Source organism: Dipteris shenzhenensis, chromosome 21, assembly GCF_047967505.1.
Source record: "Dipteris shenzhenensis isolate YYH24624 ecotype China chromosome 21, Dip_SZ_1.0, whole genome shotgun sequence".
In the NCBI taxonomy this organism is placed as follows: Eukaryota; Viridiplantae; Streptophyta; class Polypodiopsida; order Gleicheniales; family Dipteridaceae; genus Dipteris; species Dipteris shenzhenensis.
In genome coordinates, this window is record NC_141616.1 from 4,567,294 (window position 1) to 4,593,768 (window position 26,475).

General features: G+C 44.0%; 1 protein-coding gene across 2 annotated transcripts; it reads right to left on the reverse strand.

The window, feature by feature from the left end:
• Positions 1–2,711: 2,711 nt before the first annotated feature.
• On the reverse strand, positions 2,712–25,180 carry LOC147888390 (metal transporter Nramp3.2-like). Of its 2 annotated transcripts, XM_087392494.1 has the most exons (5): positions 24,909–25,180; positions 24,328–24,875; positions 24,095–24,231; positions 23,358–24,010; positions 2,712–3,108 (listed from the first exon to the last, which is right to left on the reverse strand). In XM_087392494.1, the coding sequence occupies exons 1-5, from the start codon at positions 24,942–24,944 to the stop codon at positions 2,899–2,901; spliced, it is 1,584 nt and encodes a 527-aa protein (XP_087248620.1). In that variant the 5' UTR covers positions 24,945–25,180; the 3' UTR covers positions 2,712–2,898. The 2 variants fall into 2 exon arrangements, with proteins under 2 accessions (XP_087248620.1, XP_087248619.1); XM_087392493.1 differs by having other exon boundaries at positions 24,328–25,180.
• Positions 25,181–26,475: the final 1,295 nt, after the last annotated feature.

Genomic DNA, 26,475 nt, shown 5'->3' on the forward strand with positions numbered 1-26,475 from the left:
CACGACATTTGGTCACATTTGCAAAGTTGCAGCTTAATTTGAGGCTTTTCCACATTTGCCCTCTTTTTGACCATTTTGCCCTTTCAGATTGTGGGGTTTTTGCCTTGGCTTCTATTTGCAGTGATCTCATTTAGTCACATTTGCAGTTGAAAGCCATGAGGCTATTTTTGCATCACTTAGTCAGTGCACTTTTACTTGTGCTTTTTACAATGGCTGGCAACAACAATGATTTGTTTGACATTCTCCGTGAAGATAAGTTGGATGGCACCAACTATCCTATGTGGTCCTACCTTATGAAGCATATCCAAGTTGCAAGAAACTTTTGGAATATTTGAGGCCAGCCAATGCTCAAGTGGCTGCCCCTACTGCTAGCACTCCTCTAGGGGGAAATTCTCCTGACTCTTCTTCCTCTAGTACTCATGTCACTATTGCTCCTACTTAGGACCAAATCAGATGGGATTCTAGAGATGTAAATGCACACTCATGTATTGCTTTATCATGCAAGAGAATTATTATTCCACACATCCGGTCATGTAGGACAGCAAAGGATGCTTGGGATAAGCTAGCTTCTCTTTATCAGGTTTAGAATGAGACACGGGTTGCATATTTAAGAAGACAATTGCAGAAACTCAATATGCAAGAAAGTGACTCAATGGATACATATTTAACAAAGGTCAAGGACCTCATGGAGCAACTTGTAAATATTAATGAAGTGGTGCTTAATTCTCAGCTTGTAAGCACTACATTGAATGGACTGCTAGACACATATCAAGGGTTTGCTACAACCCTTAGACTTATAGCCAATGGAAATCCTGATCACTACTCATTTGATCAATTAGTCACTTTGCTTTTGCAGGAAGAGCAAAGTCGTGCTAATAGACAAGCTACTATTCCTGACCATGCATTTGCTTCACAGCAGAAAGGAAAAGGCAAGGCTTCCAAGCCTATGGGCAATCCTAAATGTGTGCCTAACAGTGGCAATTCCTCCAATGTATCTCAAAATACAGCAGATAAGTCCAAGAAGAAAAGATGCAACTATTGTCGCAAGCCACGACATGAAATTTCAGAATGCAGGAAGCGCATTGCTTCAGAGGAGAAGAAAGCAAGATTGACAATAAATGCCTCACATGAATCCCATGAGCAAATGCCTCACATGCACATGCTCTCCAAGATGATTGGACATGGGCTGTCCGTTGCTCTTTTGATCCCTCCGAAGTTGATGCATTCTTTTCTGCTAATGATGCTCAGTCTTGGTATTTTGATAGTGGTGCTTCCAAGCACGTAACCTCTTGCAGACAGTTGTTTCAATCCTTGGCTAATGCACCTCGAGGGGGGACTGCCACATGTGCTAATAATGCTTCCTATGCTGTTAAAGGCATTGGAGATGTGCAACTCACATCCATTTCAAGCCATCCTGTCACTTTGACAAATGTTCTTTTTGTGCCTGGAATTGAAATCAACTTGATTTTAATTCCAACAATTACCACTTTAAGTTTCAGAGTGATATTTGATGGATATAGGTGCCTAGTATATGATCTTTGTGATGGCAATGCCATAGTTCTCACTGGTACTTTGCAAAAGGAGCTTTATCACCTTGATTATCACTCAGCTGCACTTTCTATTGAATCATTTGCTATTTCAGATTCACGACTTGCTGAAACTCATCTTTGGCATGAGAGATGGATCATCTAAATTATAGAGCTCTTGCCAAGTTACATTCACAGGGCATGACAAATGATGTATCTCAAACTCTCACAATTTCCAAACATGTGTGAGGCCATCATCTCCCGATCGTATTGATGCCCTCTGAGCCCTAGTATGTGCCATGTAGCTTTAGTTATTGGCACTTAGGTCACCTAGTACTTTTAGCGTCTTATGACATCTAGTACTAGTGGTACCACTAGGACACCGTCCTAGGGTTTCCCTTTATTTTGTACTTCGTGCTTTCATTTCATAGTTGTTGATGTGACGGCTTTCAATGTTCTGCTCCACGTTTGTACCTCCTTTCGCTTCCTTGAGCCTACAAGGAAGGCTGCTGTTCTGCAGGAGATGCAAGCAAGGAAAACATACAAAACTAAATGATAATGGTAGACTGTTATGTAGGGGACAGTCTTTAAGTATTAAAAGCATCAAAGGCCTTAATGAGGAGGGCTATATCAAACACAGTGAACACAGAAAACTGCCCCTTCAAAGTTGAATGATGTACAAATGCACTTGGAGGATATTCTGTCAACTTTTTCACACCCGAGAATTTAAAAGCTGCGTAAGAAACATAATAAAGATGTTCAGAGTGAAAACATCCAGAACTTGCGAGAACTATGCAATGGGACATAAGTCACCGCATAAGAAATAGTCAATAGTAGTAAATAGTCAATTGTTCACTTTTAAAGAAAGAGCATAATTATAAGGAGATATTTCCCGATAAAGTTTACCAACAATTTCAAAAGAATAAGATGTCTCAGCCAGCAGTTACAACAGCTTGCACTATTTGAAAATGACTGCCAGGGAGAGATATTTTGTTACATTAAGATTGAAAAATATAATAGTGCGTCATTACACACATAATGAGAGCTTTAAACAACCTATTGCAAAAAAAATACTGGATTTTCATCAATTTTGAGGAGTATAGAGGTACAGCGTTCACAAACATGCTGAAATTATGAGCCTCTGTGGCTGTATCATCAAAATCATTTTGATAAACAGGAGCAGCCTGGAAAAGTGAACACGGTTTCCTCAAACAAATGTTTGTTCTAGTACCTAGAAAGGTAAAGGCCTATTTACATTGTTTGAAAACTGTCATATACTGTTAGAGGATACTCTGTACAGGTCATTTCCAGTAACCTCTCATTATCTGTATTTGTAAAAGAAAGAGCAAAGGGTGTGCATAGTCTAAAAGAACTAACATGTAACTTTCTTGAGGATTGCAGCCATTTGATTCCCACATGCCGCTTGTAGGACCAAATATATTATAAATAAAATATATAGGCCTGCAAAAACTGCCAAAACTGCTGTGACAGTTGTAGTTTCAATGATATATGTAGAGCAGAAATCAATGAGAAGGTAACCATTGACGCCCAGGAGCATTAAAGCTATCACCCAAGATAAAGCCTGTAAAAAAGTTTCAACCCCACAGAAGTCAAGTATACACTTGATCATCTTTACAGAACAATATACAACCATACATAGTAGTAATCAAACGAGAAGAAAAACGCTTTAACCTAAATAGCCACGTGCTCATCTTAGTATCGATAATCACATGTTAGTGTTTCTATTGGCAAATTAAAAGCATCTCACTACAATGAAATACAAAAATGTTGCATAGGAATATTGCAACCCAAGTAAAAGATGGGTAAGCATAGCTACTTTCCAATCCATGTACTTTTTTGCTTGATCTTCGTCTGCAATGTATATGGCACAGTGCAACTCTACAAATTTCTCAGCATCCTTTTTGTAGAGTCCCCTCTAGGTATAGCCCTAAACACATTCCAAACCAGCAATCAGCAAAAAGGCCACTGACCTCTCAGCCACCCCTGCTAGAGATCAGATTCCCGCAAGCCTATGTCTATAGCTTTGGCGTCCCCATACCACCAGAACCCGTTTCCAACAAACCTTTGGCCAGCATCTCGTGATCCGTCAGGAGTCTAGGCTCATGGTCCACATTTGACCATCTAGTGGTGTGTGGACACTGAATAAACTCACAATAGCCTTGGCCACTCTTAGATTGAAGAGCATTTCGCTCTATGGACCTTGGCTAAATATAGCCTTGGTATTGTCCACGCCTTTAGATCACGTTAGCCAGCTTCCCTTAATCCCAAGGCCCCATAAGCTGGTTGGATTAAATTTACTAATTCACGTCGTCTACTTACACAACATTCTTCCCCTCTTCATCTACTCTTAAATAAAATTGGGAAAGTTCTTGCAAAATAGCAATTGACTCCCAAGTTGAGTATTCCGCATACGTATCCTTCCACTTAACTTTGAACTCCAAAATTAACTTATCCACAGGTTCCCTTTGCTTCAAAATCGATAACTCTTTTGGGCTCATTTGGAGCATTCTAGCTTATACGCAACCTCACTAATCTTTGTTAAGATTAGAGGGAATCCACAATACCTAAAGGATAACTTCAACACCAATCCCGTTCATAACGTCTTTAAATCCTTGCAGTCACTAGCATCTCTTGCATATCCGGTATGAAATCCTTGGCTACATCTGAATACCCTTCAATCCAGCCGTCATAGGAGACCTGGGTTCATATCTGTACATAAGCAATGAGCATCAACGGATTGTAACCAATAGCCGTACACTTAGCACTATTATAGGCAAATTCCACTATCAGGATATACTTTTCCCATTCAAATGGCCTATCTTCCAAGACCTGATTCACCGTCTCTATTTGCACATCGAGTTCAGAATGCTCAATGGAAATCATCCTTAAAGTAGTTCCCAGTTTTTGAACTTGCCAGAAGTGCCCAGAGAACTTCGTGAACTCTATCACTGTCTATGTCATAAGGCAACCCATATAACTTGAACAACTGCTCAACAAACTAGAGCGCCAGCTCAGCCGACTTCACGGTTGTCTAAAATCTTGCCATCTTTGTCAACCTATCTATCACTACTCATGATAATTCCGCACATGGGAACATTCCAATTTGCTTCCAGGGATATGTAGAGGATGCAACGACCCTCCGGCCTTTAGGCATTCTATTTTATTCAATTGACACTGTTGGCATTTAACCCTCCTTTTAGGCTGGTAAAACATTCATTTTACTAAGTCATAGGTTCATTGAATTCCTACATGACCTGCAGTTGGAGCGTCATTGCATTCATATAAGATCTCTTAACCTCAGCGTTATCAAGAGCACAAACCTTTCCATTGTGAAACAACAAACCATTCCAAATAAAGAACTGACTACCCATCACCTGACCAGATGGTATAATCCATGAGTCTTGGTCTATCTGTGTGGAGCTACCTATTTGGACCTGCTCCTAACGCCGACCAATTTGAATGTCAATCGTACATAGCCATCTCACGAACTCATAAAGGTCAGCTCCAATCTCGGTAAAACCCAAAGGGTAAACTTCACCAATGAGACTCAAAGCATCAACAATCTTGTTGAAGCTACCCTTCTGATACCTAATCTCCACGTCCAAATCTTGCATTAACTAGTCCATCATGCCTTCCTTATGATAGACTCATGGTCTATCCATACAACAAACTTGGATCCATAAAAATAATATCTCCAAGTTTTCAATACGTGAAGAATCGCATATAATCTCCTAAGTATGCCACTGTTAAATCTGTTGACACTAGTCAACACAAAACCAGTTCAGGCGCCAAGCAACCAAGTACCCTAGTTGGCCTAATGAGCAGCCAAGCCCCAAGCAATGGATCTCGAGCGGCAAGGGCAAGGAGCAGGTCACCACTAGAGCAGACCAATTAGAGTTAGCAATCTGGGAAGGTTCCCGGGTAGAAATTTAGCAGGTCAATTGCTAGAACCACCAGGTAGAAGGGAAGATTCATGATGTAATAACGAGACAGGCCTTTTGGCTTGCAGGTGTCTTGTATGAAAGGCAAGTCTGAGTGAGTCCGGAGTCCTGTTGTGAGAGTAGAGTGGTCTGCCTCGAGTCAAGGCGAGTGTCTGGTCAGCCCCCGATTGTTGTACTGGCCAAGTCCCTTTTGGATTTATACAAGTGCTTTGGAATTCGGTTGTTCACTTGTGTGCCTATCTTGTCTATTCATTTCACCCGTCTCCATGCGAGTTTCACGGTTCAACTTTCACCCACACAACACAAACCTCTCAAGCCCCAGTTAGGAAGGTCTGTGACCAATCACCAAGGAGTGCAAGAGGGGGCATCATCCCATCAAGCACTGTGCACGCACTGCACACCGGGTAGCTTGAGGGGTGAGTGGACCCAAGCGTCAACATTTGGCAATCTTGCTGTAATAGATGTGTTGAAATGTTCGAGTGGGGAATTGATGGGGTTGAGTAGAGAAGTCTTAACTTTGAGTGCACAGACAAAACCACCAAGCAACAGTTCATGCTGACCAATGACGAGCTGTGACTGTTACTTTTTTTAGCGCAATATGCAGAAAGAAGACAACGATACACATCCAAGAGAGAGCATACCTGGGCTAAGGCTACAGAGAATGAGGCTGCCATGAATCCCGAACCTGGTATGGCAAATCCACGAGGTGTAGGTAGCTGTAAACCCCGGGCAACAGCTCGGCCAACCTAGACCAAGTGTCAATTGTGGACCAAGAGGAGCAGGTTTTGATTACTACACTGACACCAGGAGTGAACCAGTTAGGGGAAGCACAACCTGAAGTCTTAAACCAGGAAGCAACCTTCACACAAGGGATGGAAGATTCTGAGCAGTCATCCACAGAAACTCTTCATGTTGAAGAACAGACCAGCACAACAACTCAGGGTGACGTGAGACAAATGCGCGGGGTATGACAAATCGAAGCGGCCCCAAAATGCCCAATGTACGCCCCAACACCAAATACAAACAACTAGCTTCCGATGCAAACACCCTTCCCGTAGTAAAGTCACAGCTAACAGCCGACACCTACGCAGCGCAATCCACAATCCGCCCATAGAAGACTGACACGCATCAACCGTGCACGACGGCCATCACACCGCTCTCATACTTCTCTTGGGTCTCTACCCCTACTTATATCCACGCCTCACAAGATTCCAACATTGCTTATGGAACTAAGTAAGCTCACAATACACGTGCCATCAAGCGCCAAGGAGCCCAACTAAAACCATTGCCAATTTTCAATAATCAAGCCACACAAAGGATTAGTCCATATTTCAACTAAATCTTGGAACGAATTTTCATTTGTTCCGTGTAGCCCTGCACTCTTTCCATGAGTGTGGATTGGATGGATAGTAGTAGGTGGATTTTCACCTCAGAGGAAGTGAAAGGAGAAAGAGTAGATTGATGCGACCATACCCTTGGATTGGGTTGTTACAGAAGACAGACCTCACCGCTGTTGCTCTACCTCGCATGGGACATTTACGAGGTTAGGTATCCCACTTCAGGTCATATGATTGCGACTAGGTTCAGACAAGGATGCCTTGACTTTTTATTTATGTTCACTCTAGAGGCAAGTTGTCCAAGTCTAGCGATGTGGACTTGCTTTTGACCCGGTCCAAGGCCTTGGGTCATATGGACCATTGTTTCTTGACTTCAAGGTGGTATCTAGACCCTTTTTTGGATCACATTCCCTTAGGCCAATGGAGGATTTGGCTTTAGGGAGGTGTCCCCATAGAGTATTAACCTCCCTATTCGCAATTATTTAATTAGCTATCGCTCCCCCTCTCTCTCAATTAACCTATGCCTCTGTCTCAATTAACCTCCCTCTCTCTCAATTTTGTTTGCCCTCCCCACTGATCCACCTCGCCTCCCTACTCCCCTCCCTGCGCTCAGCACTCTCCTCCCTCCCCTCCCTCTCCTCCCTCCCTCTCCCTCCCCTCCCTCCCTTGCCTCTCCGCTGCGCTCAGTCCTCCCTCTCTCCCCCCTCCCTCTCCCTCTACTCAGCCCTCCCCTCTGTTCCTCCTCCTTCCAGGGAGGCTTTCACAGGCTCCCTTCTCCTCCCTTCAGGCTGGCCTGCTCTTTATTGCAGCCAGCAGAACCTTCTGGACACCAAGAGCTTCTCCAAGAAGCTTGTAAACTTCTCTCGAATCTTCTGCCAATTCGTACGAAGCCTTACCTTTGATTACATTAATTTGTTTACTCCCCCCTTCTCCTCCCGGCACAAATTAATTGATTGCGTCGTTTTCTCGCTGGGAAGCCCTATTGGGATCCCGAGGAGTGGGGTTGTTGCTCTTGTTGTATTTTTTAACTTAATAGAAGTCTTTTCATTGAAATAAAAAAAAGAACAGCTAGGTGGTCTGAAATTTAACATAGTAGCAAATCCCTAAGCCGAATGCCAAAGGCTAATGAATTGAGTTTTACTCAAATTCCAAAATGATTTCCTGAGTACTTAAAGAAAATGTGAGTTGGACCCTCACTTTTCTAAAATATTGAAAGCAAATATAAGGAGTGATCCAACAAGTCAAGGAGGTTCATTAAGGCGTCACATGGAAATGGTTACATCATAGGTTGGCGATGAAGGACCTCAAGTGCAAAACATATATGCTAAAGATGGCTACCTGCTCTACAAAGATAGCGTGTGTCCCGGGAAATGACATTAGGTGCCAAACTTTTTGAGTGTCGTGATAGTTTTAGTACTGGTTACCCAAAATTTCAGAAGACGTATCCACTTTTTTTTTTAATTCCTTTTGGCCAAGATAAGGATGTCCAAGATTATGTATTAAAATGTCAACATAATATAGGGAGTACGGCTTTCCTCTCTAGCAATTGGAAAAGTATCTCCATGGATTATTGATTGCCTAGGCCATAGAGAAAGCATGACTCTATGTGGATAACAGTGGATCAATTGATCCAAGATGGCTTGATCTATTCCAGCCAATGAAGAGGTTAAAACCTCCCAAATCAGCAAAGCTATTTGTGGAGCATATCTATAGATTGTGTAGGCTACCAGTCAATATTGTTAGTGACCAGGATAGCAAATTTAACAGCCATTTTTGGAGGGCTTTTTTTAATGAGGTTGGGAACTACTTAGAATATGAACACTGCGGATCATCCACAAATTGCGAGTCAAACTAAAGGAGTCAGTCAAGTTATGGAGCACAATGAATCATCTAAAAAGTGAGAGTCAAACTGGAAGGGTCAACCAGGTCATTGAGGATATGCTTCGAGCATATGTGAAAGGGTCAATTAGGTCATTGAAAATATGCTTCAAGCATTTGTAAGAAAAGGCAAACTAATTGTGAATAGCATTTTCCCACATTAGAATTTGCATAAAATAGTGTCAAATATTCAACAACACTTTTAGTTCATTCATGATGTATGGACCTCAACCTAGAGCCATAATTGCCGTGGGACTTGCAAAAGAAAAGATTAAGGTAGCCAAAGACTTTCTTAAATATATAAATCCAATGCTTAAATTAACTAAAGATAGAATTAGACAGGCTCAAGATAGAGCAAGAAATTATACAAACCCATAGAAAGTTGGACTTCGAAGAAAATGCGATTAGGGTGCTAGAATCTTCCAAAAACCTAAAAATGAGTAAATGCCTCATTCCTAGTACTTAGGAGAATTGGAAACCTTACTTATAGCCTTACCAGAAGGATGTAGAGTACATCTAGTTTTTTATGTAATTAGACTAAAAAGGAAGTTAGGAGATGATGACAATCTACTGGAAATAAACTCCTAGTTGAACTCATTGATATACCTAGATGAATCCAAGAACATTCCCAAACTCATCCTCTAAAAACACAACATAGTGCAGTTTCAATCTCATGATAGTCACTCACAAGGTTGAAAACCATAAACTCCTAATTGAACTCATTGAACCTATAACTTCACCACATGTGCCAAAAAAATTTTAGATGGACAAGATATACATATGTCAAGAATGTCTGATTAAGTGTAAAGATAGACCTGAAGAGAGTTCAACACGGAGTTCAACACGGAAAAGGATAAACAATCTCTAAAGGAATTTTGTTGTTGAGGACGTAAACCAGTCTTAAGGGGAAGGGAATGTTACGTCAACCATAATCGTGGAACCTTGTGGTTTGGCTATAGTGAGGCAATAAACCAAGATGGCTCGACAAAGCTTGCATTAATTGGGAGAGGTTAATCCTAGGCTTAAACATTAATACTAAGGTGCTCCCCATCTGCAAGCCCCCATATGAGGAGAGACTAAACAAACTCATAGTCAACGATAAGTTCCCAATGCCCACATTGAGTACATTGTAGAGAGACTAAATCGTGCCAAGTACACGGGTTTGTTTGGATAATCCAATAGCGCGGTGCTTGGAAGAAACGAGGCTGGCCACTCATTATAAGGGGGATAGTTGGAGCTTGTTTGCATAGGGTATGCTCAAGATCCCATGGTAGGAACGTGACTGAAGGAGGTGGTGCCATATGATGCTACAAGGGTTGGACCTGTGTACGAGGATGGTTTGCTTATGCAAGACTGAACCTGGAGGAGCAGGAGCCAGTGGTTGAAAGACCAAGAATCGACATCGACATCACATTGTTCCAAAGGGCATCGACATGGGAGCTGATGGAGTATCTTCATTGACGAGTTGGGATTGAACCAAGATGTGTCGGTGAGAGGGGGTGTTGGAAAAGTCACCTCCCCATCTATAAGCCCCCATCTGAGGACAGCATGGGGGAGGTGGACTTAGGGTTGAATCAGATTGATGTGGCTGCCACATGGGCAGCATACAAGCTCAATGGGGCTGCCATGTGGACAGCACAAACAAGAAGAACCTGGTAGTGTTGAAGATGTCGAGGAGACCTGGGACTATCTGGAATTGCCATGCAATGGTCAAGGACTGTACGGAGCAGAGAAGCGCAGATCTGACAGGGTGGAATGACCAGAAGGGACCGGGAATGTTCGGATAGGTACGGCTGTCTGGAGCAGCTGTACAAAAGCTTGGAAGGGGTACCAAGGCTTGGAACAGGTTGGCCAGGTGAGGACGGGTGCAGGCCAGCAAGAGCAAGGAAAGTGGCTGCAATGGGATATAGGACCCTACCAGGCTGGTTGGCTGACCAACCAGGTCGGCCAGCCAGCAGACCCAGGTCCGGTCCCCACAAACCCAAAGAGGGCGTGGTGGGGTCAGTTGACTGGGGGACCCAGTACAGTCACTATAAAAGGAGTCCCTCTAGGGAGCATAACTCACTTACCTTGGACCCAGTTTTGGAGCAGATTGGTACTGCTTGGAGTCTGCCTCAACATCCTCTGGAGGAGCACAACGGTGCAGCAAGGGAGGTGGCTACTGAAGGGCGGTCTACATCCTTTGGCTGTCATCTGAAACAGCAAAGAGACCGGGAATCAAGAGAACCTTGGGCCTGACCATTGGCTGCACACCAGGGCAGCAAGGAGGTGAAGAGTGCACAGCATTCACTGTCTTGTGTTGTGGCAGTCTGGCAAGGATATTTTGCAGGCATGGTGACAAAGCCAACACAAGCTCTAAGGAGCATGCAGGCTGAGGGATCTAGAAGTGCCATGGAGGTAGGAGGACAGCACATTTTGGTTAGGACAGAATCCCACGCTCTGGTGGGACTCCAGACTCATTTTGTATTGTGTCCATTGGACAGAAATATATCTTTTGTTGGTTCTATATCTTTCCTATGAGCACCGTTTATTTACTAGCTTGCACATGTATGATTGAGCACACTGAGGAAAGAACTTTTGGGTTCCTTCCTATAATACCACTGTGTGAATTCCTGGGCTACACATATCTATCTTCCCCTTTGTTGTGGTTATTTCTAATAAAGGTAAGACATGAGAGGGCTTTAATGGAAGGGTCTTGTAGGACATGTGGCACCAAGCGAGTAAACTGAGTAGCAAGCATTGGAAAGGGGGCAGGGTGAGAGAGAGTGTCACGATCTGTGACGTATTCCTTTCTCTATACCTTAGACTTATGGATGGTTTGATGAATGGACACTTGTGGAAGGGTATGCCCTTTCGACGGGACACTTCCTATAAGGCACAACCCTTCACAAGAGACAGTCTATGGAAGGACACTCCTATGGTAATGTACCCTCTCATCAAGGGTCACACCCTTCACAATGACACAATCCTCAGCTAATTCTCTCGTCCCGTATTTTCTATCACGGGTGATGGCATATCGATTGTTTCACCCAGCCATACTCTCGTGGATCGCATTTTTCTTCAGATACATCTTTTCTTTTTTCCTCATGCATATCCACGAGACCCACAACTCCCTAGATGGTTCCCCCTTGCCACATGTCATCATTTTAGCCTTTTCCACTTGGTGCACCATTTACCCTCTCTTGGGGCACATTTAAACCTTTTTGCCCCTTGGCATTATTGCACATTTAGGTGCACCTAGGCCTTAGCACTCAGAACCTAGTCAATGCCATTTCATCCTCACCTAGGACCTTGGCAGTTACTTCTCTTGACCATTTTATTTACGCACATTAAATATTACAAAAGTCGGTCATCTAAGAGAAAATGCCCACCGATCTTTCCGAGGTCATGCTATCTCGGCTAGAGCATAACATTCCTTCCCTCTTCAAGCATCAGCGTCCTCGATGATAAAATCTGGGAACACTCTCCGTAACTGGTATACGGATTCCCAGGTAGCTTCCGATAGAGGCTAACCATGCCATGCAACCAACACCGTGGGTATCATCCGATTTCGTATTTGCATTGTTCCCCGGTCCAGGATTCTTGTTGGTCTGCGTCTTGCATTATCCTCTACCTCCTGAAACAAAACCACAACTTTGATTAGTGAGTCACCAATATGCAAAAATTTCTTTAAACGAGAAACATGAAACACTGGGTGCACCTTACACCCCGGTGGTAATTCTAATTTATAGGCTACCTTGCCTATTCTTTTCAGAATTAACCACGACCCACAGTATCGAGGTGATAACTTAGCACACTCTCCTAAAGTTAACGACTTCGAGTGCGAAGAAACTCTGAGAAAAACTTTTTCTCCTTCCTTAAATACTCTTATAGATCGGTTTTCATCCGCATACACCTTGGCTCTATAGCCTGGCGGATATTAGCTCTCGTAAGTGCTAGCATCTCCCGCATCTGAACCACAAAGTTCACGGCACTAGGCACTTTCTGGGGTACTCCAACTATAGTTGGATTTGCTGGTCTATAACCATAGTTCAGCTCAAATGGACTGAACCCTGTAGAGGAATGTTTCCTATCATTGTAGGCAAACTCCAACAATGGCAACCACTTGTCCCATGTATGTTGCCTCAATGACACATATGCCCTCAGCATATCCTCTAAGGTCTGGTTGACTCTCTCTGTCTGACCATCCGTCTCAGGATCATCCCCACTACTCATTCCCAACTCAGTCCTTAGTGTCTCAAATACCGCTGTCCAAAAATGACTGGTAAATCTGACATCTCTATCTGACACTATGGATCTAGGCAATCCATGCAGACGAAATATATGTCTAATAAACAAATCCGCCACTTGCGGGGCACTAACAGACTCCCTAGTCGGAATGAAGTGAGCCATCTTGGTTAGACAATCAACCACCACAAGGATAGAATCATACCCTCCTCGTGTCGTAGGCAGCCCTACAATAAAATCCATGGAAATGCTCTCCCACTTACCTAGTGGTATCTCCAAGGGCTGTAAGAGTCCGGGTGGCTTCACCCGCTCGGCCTTACTTACCTGACACGAGAAACACCGTGTCACATATTCATGAATATGCTTTTTCATCTTTGGCCAAAAGAAATCTCGCTTCACGAGATCATATGTCTTCTCGACCCCTGGATGTCCCGCACATGGGCTATCATGGCACTGTCGAATGACTCTCTGCCTGAGATCATTCTAACTAGGTACTACTACCTTGCCATTTCTTTTCAGCATACCATCCCTTATGGTATATCTTGCATATGTTTGGCCTTTTCTGGATGCCAAGTCATCCTTTTCATTTTCCCCGGGTTTTAACACATGAGCCTTAGGCCATAAGCTCTGGACAAACTCGTCCACCTTTTGAGTTTCTCTGATCTCGGTCATTAGAGCACTCTCTAATACCGTGAAACTCAGGTTGTGCATAATGCGAGATAACGCATCAGCAATCTTATTATCCTTTCCTCTTCGGTACCGAATCGTTAAATTAAACTCCTGCATGAGCTCTGTCCACCTAGCTTGGCGGCCCCTCAAGTCAGGCTGTTTACTAAAATGTTTCAGAGTATAATGATCCACATCCACATAAAACTCTGAACCATATAAATAATGCCTCCATGTTTTCAAAGCATGGATAACTGCATACAACTCTAATTCATGAATTGGCCAATTCCTTTGAGAGGGAGAAAGCTTCTTGCTTTCAAAGGCTACTGGCCTTCCCTCTCGAAGGAGAACTGCTCCTACCGCAATGCCACTTGCATCGGTTTCCAGGAACAACGGTTTCTGGAGATCAACTATTTTTAACACCGGTCCTGTGACCACAGCTTGTTTTATGGTGTTAAAACTTTCTTGTTGATTCTGTCCCCAAATAAAAGGTACTTTATCTGAGGTCAGATCAGTCAATGGTGATACTATTCCGGAATATCCTTTGATATGCCTTCTATAAAACTGGACAAACCCCAAGAATGATCGCAGCGCGGTTAAACTCTGAGGGATTGACCAAGTTAGTATCGCAGCCACTTTCTTTGGATCCATTTCTACTCCCTGTGGAGTAATTATGAACCCTAAATATTCAAGCCTAACCATACACAGTATAGTTTTCTTTCTATTTACATAAAGACTGGCTTTCCTCAAAGTACTGAACACTACTCTTAAGTATTCACGATGCTCAGTAATACTTTTACTGAATATTAGAATATCGTCAATAAAATGTACTACGAACTTTCCGATATACGGACGTAGTAAATCGTTCATAAGCATGACGAATGTAGCCGGAGCATTGGTAAGTCCGAAGGGCATTACCAAAAACTCATAATGACCAAACCTGCTTCTAAAAGCGGTTTTATACACATCCTCGGCTCTAATCCGGATCTGATAGTAGCCACACTTAAGATCTATCTTGCTGAAAATCACGGCTCCATGTAATGCATCTAGCAAGTCATCAATCCGAGCCATCGGATACCTGTGCTTAACAGTGATATTATTCAATGCTCTGTAATCTATACAGAGGCGAAACGTATCATCCTTTTTCTTCTTTAATATCACTGGCGAAGCAAAAGGTGAGAAACTTGGTTGAACTTGAGGTATTCTTCCAGTTGTCTACGCACCTCTGCCTCTTCAGTAAAACTCATTCTATAGGGAGGTCTATTCACAGGTTCTGCCCCCCGGATCAGTTCAATCTTATGCTGAACTTTCCGCTCTGGAGGTAACCCATAAGATAGTTCATCCCTAAAACATTCAGAGAACTTCTCTGATATCTCTTTAGCCAACTCGGCCATTTCCCCATCTTGGGTAGCCTCAGTGCTAGTCGATGCATCATCAATCGACTCTACCGATGCTATACATAGACACAGAAACTCTTTCGGAGTCCTCCGAATTTCCATGGCTGAAATCAGTGGTCCTCGAGGTAAATCCTTCTCACCTCGCAAAACATATTCTACCCCGTTCATCTTGAACTGGTAAATATGCTTCTTCCAATCAATGGCTGGATTTTTCCGAAAATGCCAAGCCATGCCTAGGGCTATATCTGCGTGAGCAAGTCTGGTCAATTCAAAGTCCAGCTTCTCAACATAGTCATGAATTCGAAGTTCCAACTGGGTAACCCTTTGGTCCCATACTTCAGTTGAACTTCCGTCCGCCATCCTGACTATATAAGCATAGTCAGACGGACTAGTTTTTAACTTGAGCCTCTTAATAAGCTTCGAGTTGATTACATTGTGTGTTGACGCTGAGTCAAACAACACAATCACATCATGATTGGCTACTTGCCCTTTCATTTTAATCAACTCGGGCTCATCGAAAACCGTATACCCCATTGCTGCGGGCTTTGAAAGGATGTTATCAGGTGCACCGCTTACTAACTTAGTAACAGACACACTTAACAACACAGGTACTAACCTATGAGAAGGTCCCGCCAATTGCATCTGCATATGTTCCGCATTGGGACTCTCTTGCATTTCCACGTCGCATTCAGATATTATCATATTAGCCATGCGACGGTCTTTATTCAGTGGACAATCTTTCCACTGATGTCGCTGAAGGCAGCCGAAGCACAATCGTTCTTTTCTAGCTTTCTCTTTTTGTTCACGGGTCAACGAGGACTTTGACCAAGCCCGAGCTGCCATTGGAGTTATTTTCCTTTTCACCCCAACAATGATACTTGTTTTTGCTGGTCCCTCAACCGGCTTCACCTGCTTGGTTTGGCCACTTGGTTGCGAGACACTTGCCTTTGAAGTCCATTTCCTCCAGAATCCCCCTTTTCTCGGGTACTCATACTGAGTCCCTGCCTGCACAAATCCACTAGATCTGCCTCTGGCATCCTCATAGTTCAGGGCTACTGCAATAGATTCATCTAATGTAGTCACATATTTAGCCCGAACTTCCATTTTAATTTTGTCGTTCAATCCATAGATATAGTCTTTTAACTGAACCGACATAGGGAGAGGGTCCGTTATTTTCATGACACATTCCCTGAATTTGTCAGTGTACTCTGCCACCGACAGACTCCTCTGACGAAGGTTTCTATAAGCATCCCAAGCTCGGGACTCTTCATCAGGTGGAAGAAAGTGTTTCTTAAATTCAGCTTTAAACCCTTCCCAGGTGGTAGGAGCAACTTGATCCTTCTGTTGCTTTATCCACCATCTATCCGCTGCCTCAATAAACAGGTGAGTGGCCTCACGGATTTTCTTTAGATCAGATCTGATTTCACAAATGGCGAAGGCTTCTTCCCACTTGTGTAACCAAACCTCGATCACATCAGAACTGCGCTCGGTCATCCGACCAACGTACTTCTCCGGTCTATAGTTAGCAATATTAGGCACCTTGACCCTCGCACATTCTGATGAATGTATACTGGGCTCTGGCTCTGCTGGAGCTTTGCCCTTATCAAATCTAGATGGTCTAGCCGACAAGGCTTGCACCATCTCCCTAATCTCATTCTGACCAGCATTCACTTGAAGCTGCTGGTTCATAATTTGCTGTAAAGCATCTTCTAATACCGAAATCCTACCGACCAAAGTAGGTGTTGTGTGATGGGACATTTGTTGTGTAGACCGTGCTCTAGACTCACTAGGATTCACCCTAGAATCTTGTCCTTCTTCCTCCATAGTTTCAAAAGGGAAAATAGTTTTTTTTTTTCCAATTCCCCTTTTTTTTCTTTTTTTCTTTTTTTTTTTAAAATGCAGAAAAATAAACGACAACCCCTTCTGTACAGACGAATCGACTGCAACTCAAAATTTTTTTTTAAAAGAAGAAAAAGCGCTCCCTGGAAGCTCCACGCAGACTGATTACGGGCGTCCCTTCCAATTCGTCATGACGGGTCATCGCCCCGCTCCATCTGCACTTGACTCCATGCAGTCGCAAGTCGGCGCTCCACCAGGGAGGTCTAGGCCTGGAATTCGTTGACTGACGTGACGCCTTTACACTACGTAGACTATCATCCCGCTCCACTCCAATATCGAAGCTTGTCAATCAGTGAGCCCTCTTTTGCGAACTCCAGTCAAACCAGATTCAGAGAGCCTACGAAATACGTTCCGTGCAGGTACGGACAATTTCGCGTCGCTCATTCAACTGGGATCGTCCAGACCTACGCAGCACATCAGCCAGTCTGCTCTCAGCCACCATGAAGGTTCCCCGCACACCGAATTCAACCGCCACGGAGGTCTTCGTCACGGCCAACGATCCTCCCGTCCATCACACGTCACGAACAGGCGATGCAAATGATAACCCTGCATCACCTCTGCGCTCCAAGCCTTTCTTCCGTCAATCAGTTCGTCTTCACGTACCACAACCAAGGTCGTCGTCAATACAATCCTGCTGTCCGTTCGTAGCTTTCGTCAAAGCTTACGAACCCCTTTCCTTGGTCTCTTTCCTTGCCTTGGGCTCTGATACCAAATGACACAATCCTCAGCTAATTCTCTCGTCCCGTATTTTCTATCATAGGTGATGGCATATCGATTGTTCCACCCAGCCATAATCTCGTGGATCGCATTTTTCTTCAGATACATCTTTTCTTTTTTCCTCATGCATATCCACGAGACCCACAACTCCCTAGATGGTTCCCCCTTGCCACATGTCATCATTTTAGCCTTTTTCACTTGGTGCACCATTTACCCCTCTCTTGGGGCACATTTAAACCTTTTTGCCCCTTGGCATTATTGCACATTTAGGTGCACCTAGGCCTTAGCACTCATAACCACCTAGTCAATGCCATTTCACCCTCACCTAGGACCTTGGCAGTTACTTCTCTTGACCATTTTATTTACGCACATTAAATATTACAAAAGTCGGTCATCTAAGAGAAAATGCCCACCGATCTTTCCGAGGTCATGCTATCTCGGCTAGAGCATAACACACAAGGGATACACACCTCTTCATGCACATACACTTTGGAGTACACACCTTTTCATGTGTGACTCTTCACTCTCTATATAAGAGAGGCCCAATTGTATGGATGATACCCTACAGATACACTACAGACACTCAAGCAATACAATTATTCCTTGTTCTCTACTATTTCAGTCTCCTTGCTGTTCCTTAGCACATTTCTAAATATAGTAAATCTAGGATTTCTTCAGTGGTATCAGAGCAAATTTCGCTCCTGCTTGTAGGAAATGCCCCCCACCTTCTAGCACCTATCTGATACATCTTTTTCCGCTAGAAGGATCTGTGCACATTGTGCATGGAAGAGATGGAGAGAATGAGTGTAAAAATTTTTAGCGCCAACCCTGCCTAAAGTCATCATTGGCCTCTCCATCTCCCACACATCACGAGTTGATGTGAATGGACACGACAAAAATCGTGTCTTTTCATGTGCTTGGGCTGTCCCAAAACCAAGGGACGCACTTTTTCCACCATTGGACACACCTTTTGATGAAGAGTTTTGACTCCTCACCCAAGGGACATACCCCATCGTGGAAAAAAGGACACCTCTTCGTGTGGAGACACCCCTTTTCAAAACAGGGTCACACCCCTTCATGAAAAGGTACACCTATTCCAAGGGTCACACCCTTAGAATAGGCACACCTTTTGGCACCAAGCACCTTATAAAAAGGGTACCTAGAGGGGCTAAAAAGGAAAACCCAGCCCCATACCTTAGGCCTAGCCCTAGACTACCCAAGGGTTAATTAAACCCACACTTTAATTTTTGGCAACCACCCAACCTAGGCAGCCACACCCAAAAAAAAAATGACGATCCACGATTGACGCCCGTACGGATTTTTCGTCACGCAGGATTCGCCTCCTTTCCACGCCATACGCAGCCCCCCCCATCAGCCGGTTTGCTGCCCTAGGTTCCTGCCAGTCTGTCAGTGCCAGATCAGCGCCAGATCACTGCCCCTCTATCACGATTCAGACCTGCTGAATCCTGATGGCTTATCTCGCCACCTTAGCCTGTGAAAAGCGCCCTGTTGCTGCCTTCCAATCCTGACCAGCCAGGCCCAGATCTGCTCCTCGCACCCCACCGGTAATTGCCTCTGAATTCAACGCAGGAAAAGCGTGATTGGTTCGCTGCCCATCCAGGCATCAACAAGACTTATAGGTTACTCAGTGCTACATACTACTGGCCTCAGATGAAAAGCGACGTCATCAAAATGGTTACATCTTGCTTATCTTGTCAACAAATGAAAGCAAGCTGACGACTTCCAGCAGAACTTCTTCAGCCTCTTCCAGTTCCAACTGAAAGGTGGGAAAGTATTTCCATGGATTTCATTACAACACTACCACAATCCTCCAGAGGTAACACTCAGATTATGGTAATTGTTGATCGACTATCCAAAATGGCACACTTTGTTGCTTGCAAAAGCAGTGCACAGGCTCCGGACATCGCCAAACTCTTCATACAACACATCTTCCGACACCATGGATTGCCCAAGAATATTATATCCGACAGAGATCCTCAGTTTACCAGTCACTTTTGGATTTCACTGTTTGAATCTTTGGGTACAACTCTACTGTCCAGTTCATCCTACCACCCAGAATCAGATGGCCAGACTGAAAGAGTCAACCAAGTTCTGAAAGAAATTATATTCAACCACGCCTAGCAGCTTGGGAAGAGTATCTACCACTCCTTGAGTTTGCTTATAATAACTCTTTCCATAGTGCCATCAACATGACTCCATTCCAAGCAGCTTATGGACACACTCTGATTGTACCAACGAATTTTGTACTTCAACATCGAGTGGCCCTAGCTGATCAACTGGTTCAAGAAATGCACGACATTCTACTCCAAGTCAGGGATCATATGCGAAAAGCGCAAGAGCGGTATCAACGGTCTGCCAACAAACATAGACGTCACCTGGAATTTAACATTGGTGACATGGTGCTATTATTTGTAGCCCCACATTGCTATAAGACAGTTAAGCCTATGTTTCCTAAGTTGCGACCAAGATACTATGGACCTTTCCGGATCGTCAAGAAAAATTTACCTTTAAGCTACAAATTGGAATTACCACCATCATGGGGTAAAATCCATCCGACATTTCATATTTCTTGGCTAAAGACGTACATTCCAGGTGATGAAGCAGTTCCTCCTGCATGTGATTATGTCCCAGAAATCGAAGGCGATTATGTTCTCCTTATTCCTGAGCGTATTCTGGACCATCGACAGTGAGAGACTCAACATCGACTTATCACAGAATTCCTTGTTCTTTGGCGAGATCTAGACGACTCCGACGCTACTTGGCAATCTGATGAAGACTTACAACAGTACCCTGACATTTTACAGTAGTATTTTCAGAATTTACCGTGATATTTTCTACGTCAGTTCATTATCTCCACCAGGGTCTTATTTTGAGTGGGAGGGGATGTCACGATCTGTGACGTATTCCTTTCTCTATACCTTAGACTTATGGATGGTTTGATGAATGGACACTTGTGGAAGGGTATGCCCTTTCGACGGGACACTTCCTATAAGGCACAACCCTTCACAAGAGACATTCTATGGAAGAGACACTCCTATGGTAATGTACCCCCTCATCAAGGGTCACACTCTTCACAAGGGGTACACACCTCTTCATGCACATACACTTTGGAGTACACACCTTTTCATGTGTGACTCTTCACTCTCTATATAAGAGAGGCCCAATTGTATGGATGATACCCTAGAGATACACTACAGACACTCAAGCAATACAATTATTCCTTGTTCTCTGCTATTTCAGTCTCCTTTCTGTTCCTTAGCACATTTCTAAATATAGTAAATCTAGGATTTCTTACAGAGAGAGCTCCATCTAAGAAGACTCTAGAAGGAGGAAACTCCAAGGAAGTTCTAGTACGATGAAGAAGATAGCTCTCTAAGAGCTCTAGCTGCAGCTGGGAGGTAGCTTGCAGTAGCCCTCTTATCTTGTTGATGTAAAGGCCACCGAACCTAAGTATTAGGTTGATCCTCTTAGAATAAAGTTGTGCCTACCCCAAAATCACGAATGGTTTGCTAGAATCAAATAAAGCCAATACAAGTGATTCTTTCACCTTAAGCTCAAAGCCTCACGAAGCTTTCCGTTCCAAGAGTTAGGATTGCTGGACCGAAGTCCACGTCCCTTAAGGAGGTTTGTCAAAGCAATGGTTAGCTTCGAATAAATCCTTCACTTGATTCTTAAGAAAGACAATGAAGCTAGAAAAGCATAAAGCTGCCTTATAGTTTGAGGAATAGGCCCTTTCAGATCTTCTTATCGTTTATGCTCATGCCCTCTCGAGAAATCTTTTGTCCACAATACAAGAGCATTACGAAAGAACTCACCCTTAGACTCCTTCGCATATAGTTTTTCTAATACAATGCATCTTTTCGTAAAAAGAACCATATACCACAATATCATTTAAGATTACGACCACAAATTTTTCCACATAATCTCGAAAGATATCATTCATCATCTATTGAAATGTTGCATGAGCATTCATGAGTCCAAAGGAGTAATAGGAACCCATAATTGGCATATCTAGTTCGAATCCCGCCGTATAGATGTCTTCCTCAGCTATGTGTATGGGATTGATAGCTAATACAAAGGGCAATCTTCATAAAATAGAGCAGCTGCCTATAGTCTATCAATCAAGTCATCAGCTCTAGGCAGAGATATCAGTTCTTGATTGTAACCTTATTCAACTTTGTAGAGTTACACACATCCTCCAACATCCATCCTCCTTGTGCATTAATAGCATGGGTCTCCTAATCTGCCCCATGTGTGGAGTTCCTGACAACTGTCAAATATCTCATCTTCTTCCATTCGACTCATCTGATAAGGTGCCCCGCTTACAAGGTGAGCTCCTGGAACTAATTCGATCCAATGATCTATCAACCTAATGATGAGCGTTTGGAACAAATGACACAGGAGCAGACTTTCACAAGCATGCCTATGGGCAATCCTAAGCCAGACACAACAATCAGCCGCCATCCTTTGGGGACGTTGTCGGTCACAACTTGCAAAGGAGGCTAGAACTCATGAAAGCAATCTGGCACTGCTAGCAGCATAAAGATGGATTTAAGAGATTGCAACCAAATTCTTATGCTTCTGACCTAGTAGTACATGCGAATGCACTCTTCTGAATGGCACCACATGTCCTAGTACACCAATTGATAACTTAAATGGGAAGTAGACAACTATCCTTTAGCAACGTATTATCCTATACAGTTGGATCATATTGTGCCCAAAGCCTCTGAGAACAGAGATTCCTTTCCGACATTGTGTCAGCAAGATGATACAATGTGGCAATAAAGAACGCAGGCTGAGAGCCACCGTCCGAGACATGTGAAGGACAAGCTCACAGTGCATGAGTTTAATGGGGAAACTCGAACCCCACTGAGCTTTAAAGAAGGGATCATAAATCTGGAGGATTGCTTTCAGTTCTATCCAAAAGACAACGAGGAAAATTCATCTATGTCAACATACATTTGCAGAATTATGCCTATACTTGGTGTTGTTACACAAGGGGTTCAACGGGCAGGCTCATCACATAGAATCAGTTAAAAATATGATGGTAACCTCCTTATTACCATTCATATTTGGATGCTTGTATGCATTATCACAGCACAAGTACAACCAGCATATCAAGAGTCACAGCTTCCTACAAAACACCGCTAAGAGGGAAAAAGTGTTACAAACAACAATTGCACCCTCATTTTACATCTTATGTAAAACCCCACAAGCCTCAGACCCGTGAGCCTCAAAGCTGGCTAAGGTTTTACTGAGAGCAGTGAACATATTTGCAGAATTGTAAGATAAGAGCATCCTGAATTCAAGTTGCATAGTGCACTATTAATTTCTAGGGTGCGGGTGCGTTTACCAGGCTCCAGCAATGTTGCATAAAATGCATTATTCTTCAATGGCAGGACATTCCATGGTCTCAAGACCTATGACCACGCTAAGCAGAGTTTCTATTGGAGGTATTTGGAGAGTAGGTCTCAAAATGCTTGCTTTTCCATTAAACAAAGTGGATAAGAAGCTACTGGATAGCTTGTTCCCGCCCTTGCCCATTCCAAAAGGCAATGGACACACATCACTAGGACTTCACTTAGGTGGTGGCGGACACGCTTACCAAAGAAGCCCATTCACTGTAGCAATACAGGTAAGAAGCACCGCCTTCTTTTGGTTTTTAATGGGCAAATGGAGTCACTAGCAGAAATTGAAAAACAAGGTACCGCATGAAAAATCACGCACCTGAATGGCAGGTCCGATTTTGAAAACGCCCATGACTTGCTCTTTGGCTACAATACAAAGAAGGGGTATTAAGGCAAATGGCAGTTGAATTGACTGAAGCACATTTAGCCACTCATTTAGATTGTCCAACTGTTGATCAGATCCATCGAATATAACGGCAACGACTACTGTAGGAACAATTGCCACAGCTCGTGTCACAAATGTCCGCACCCACTTCTTCACCCGAAAGTTAAGAAAACCAGCCATCACGAACTGTCCCGCGTAAGTGCCAGTCATAGTACTGCTTTGCCCAGCTGCTAGTAATCCGATTGCCCAAATGTACAGAATGGGAATGAATCCACGACCATATTGCTCTTGGAGATATTCTCCAGCATTGGCAAGCCCAATTGTATCTGCAATGTCGGTTCCAAAGAAGGTCTTTGCAAATACTGTAACGACAAACACGTTTATTATAAGAGAAATGAATATAGCTATGGCAGACTCGATCGAGAAATATCGGAAAGCTTCCTTCACACTGCCTTTGCTGGACGTATCGACAGCCCGTGATTGCACCAAAGCTGAGTGAAGGAAAATGTTATGGGGCATTATCACTGCACCGACGACGCCTACAGCTTGCTGCACTGAGCCAGATGGAAACGTCGGGATGAGAAGACCTGCACAAACGCAAACAATCAGAAGAAAGATCGATTCGTATTATCAAAGCATCAAACTTAGGATACCGCAATAAGCGGTCTCACCTGCAAATAACGCCCCCGCATCCGGCTTAGCCTCAACAAACATCCAGGCGAAAGAAATCGCCATGATAGAGATGAAAACTCCGAAAAGAGCCTCGAGCTTCCTAACTCCAAAATCCTCCAAGAGAAGGAAGATAAAACTGGGCATACACCGTGGGAAATCAACACGACGGCGAAACATATACGAAGACAAATTCATCAAGGTTGATTTCAAGAACATCTTTGCAGCTGCTTACCCATCGATCCCAGTGATAAGCACACCTGCCCACAGCGGTATGTAGCCGCTGGACAAGATCCTGAAGGCAATGGCACTCCCTATGACCTCTTGAATGTCAGCTCCGACGATCGCAATCTCTGCCATTAGCCATAGCACGATCCTCGTCCAGAGGGGATACTCTTGCCTGCAGAGTGCCGCCAAATCGCAACCGGTTGCTACACCCAATCTGGCCGCCAGAAGCTGGAAGAGCAAGCCCATGATCGTCGCCCACATGAGAATCCATAGGAGCGAGTAACCGGTCACTGCTCCAGCCTGAAGATCGCTCTCCAAATTTCCAGGATCCAAGTACGCGATGCTCATAAGAAATCCGGGTCCAGTGAACAACCAGAGTTTTTTCCACGAAAACGGAGGCGCACGATCGTCGTCGTGGGTGACTGAATCCCCGTTGACGTCGATTTGTTCGTTCTTCTCGTAAGCTCGCTCCTCCCCAGTGGATTGAAAGTATTTTACGAGCACCTGTCTGCCTTCATCTTTGTCTGCGTTCGGCGACGGTACAGAGGGCGCATTGTCTGCGTTCAGCGACGGTACAGAGGGCGCAAGTAGAGGATGCAATTCTTGGGATCCTTTGGGAGCCATGGCGACACAAAAACTGCTTATCCTTTTGCTTTCGCTTTACTAATTTGTGCACAGGGATTTCGTGCTAAGACGAATTCAAGGACAATCGAAGATTCGGCTATTGTTCACAGTCGTCAGGTTCTTGATCAGCCTTCTCCTGCTTTAGGAATCCTGGTTCCTGATAAGATCATCGCCTCATCGTACCGCGAATGATGTGGATGAGAAAGCAAGAGGATATCACGAAACTCTTTACAGAATGCAGCTCTCTCTCTTTTTCTCTCTCTCTCTCTCTCTTTTTGACGCTCTCTCGCTCTCGCTCTTTCTTCTTAGTTCCTGTGCGCTGCCTCCCTTCTATGTCCTCCCTTCTCTCTCTCTCTCTCTCTCTCTCTCTGCCTCCCTTCTATGGTCGCCCCTTCTCTCTCTCTCAGTATCTGCTCCGCCGCCTCCCTCCCTCTTCTCTCTCTCTCTATCTCTTTTCTTCGATTCCCTACAGAGGTCGCCCCCGCTCGCACTCTCTCTCTCTCTCTCTCTCTCTTTCTCTCTAGGCCTCGCCTCACCCCCCGCCCCTCCGTGTGACTGTTTCTGGCAGAAAGTACGGCAAGCTGTTGCTCGCGGTACGCTTATGGAGTCGACGATGCGGCGATCTTGTGTGCGACGGTGGAGAGGGTGTGTGTCTCTCGCGTCCGCACGCGAGCAAGAATTGGATTTTGAGGTTGGCACTCACATCCCACAAGCACAGCACGCAATGGCCACGCGCCCTCTTACCCTATCTCCCTTAATCCGGTAACTCTAGTTTTCTTAACTTGCCCAGTGTCTTCTCTTCTCTTGTTAGGGCCAATGCACACTCTAGGTAGAATGCACACCTGGCTTTCCACCCTCTGCACACTGGAACGGTAAACGCGGAGCTTTTGTCTGGCCATAGCTTTTGTTTTGGGTGCAAGGCTAAACTAAGGGTGCTTACAGACTAGAGCCGCCCATGCTCGCCCATCGTGCATTGAATGCATCTGGGCCGTGGGTTGGACATGGGGAGGCAATCTTGCCCGTTCTTATGGGAATTGAGCCAAGTTCCCAACATGATATAGCCTTCTACCCCACCACGAATAACAATAGTCCAAGGTTGTGTTTGGCCTACGGTACTTTTAAGTACATGTAGTTATGCTACCACATGCCTTCTTTTCAAATATAGAAAGGCCCACCCTAGCCCATGTAATCTATCGTTTCATGGATTTCACCCCATACATTCCTTTCAAGTATGATGAGGCCCACATTGAATTGTCTAGTGTGCTTTTGAAGTGTGAGTTTCATTTAGTACCCATCCATTGCACTTACATGCATTTCCGTATGCAAATTAGCATGTAATGTCAAAGCCTACAAGTGAAATACTTACAGTGAAGAATCAATCTAAACATTTTCCATAAAAGAGGACATGTTGACCTTATTCCTAAAGGTTAATCAAGTCATTCTTTCAACAAGTAGGAGCAATTAAAAATACATGAGACTACAACAATGGTTGTGAACTAGGCAAAATCAAGCTTACTCTTAGTTACAAAAA

Excerpts from the sequence above, each read along its gene's own strand:
- LOC147888390 (XM_087392493.1), bottom strand. The coding sequence starts at position 24,944 with ATGGCTCCCAAAGGATCCCAAGAATTGCATCCTCTACTTGCGCCCTCT. Across the intron at positions 24,232-24,327 it reads CTTATCACTGGGATCGATGG|TTTTATCTTCCTTCTCTTGG; the intron begins GTAAGCAGCTGC and ends GTGTATGCCCAG. Across the intron at positions 24,011-24,094 it reads TGCGGGGGCGTTATTTGCAG|GTCTTCTCATCCCGACGTTT; the intron begins GTGAGACCGCTT and ends GCGTTTGTGCAG.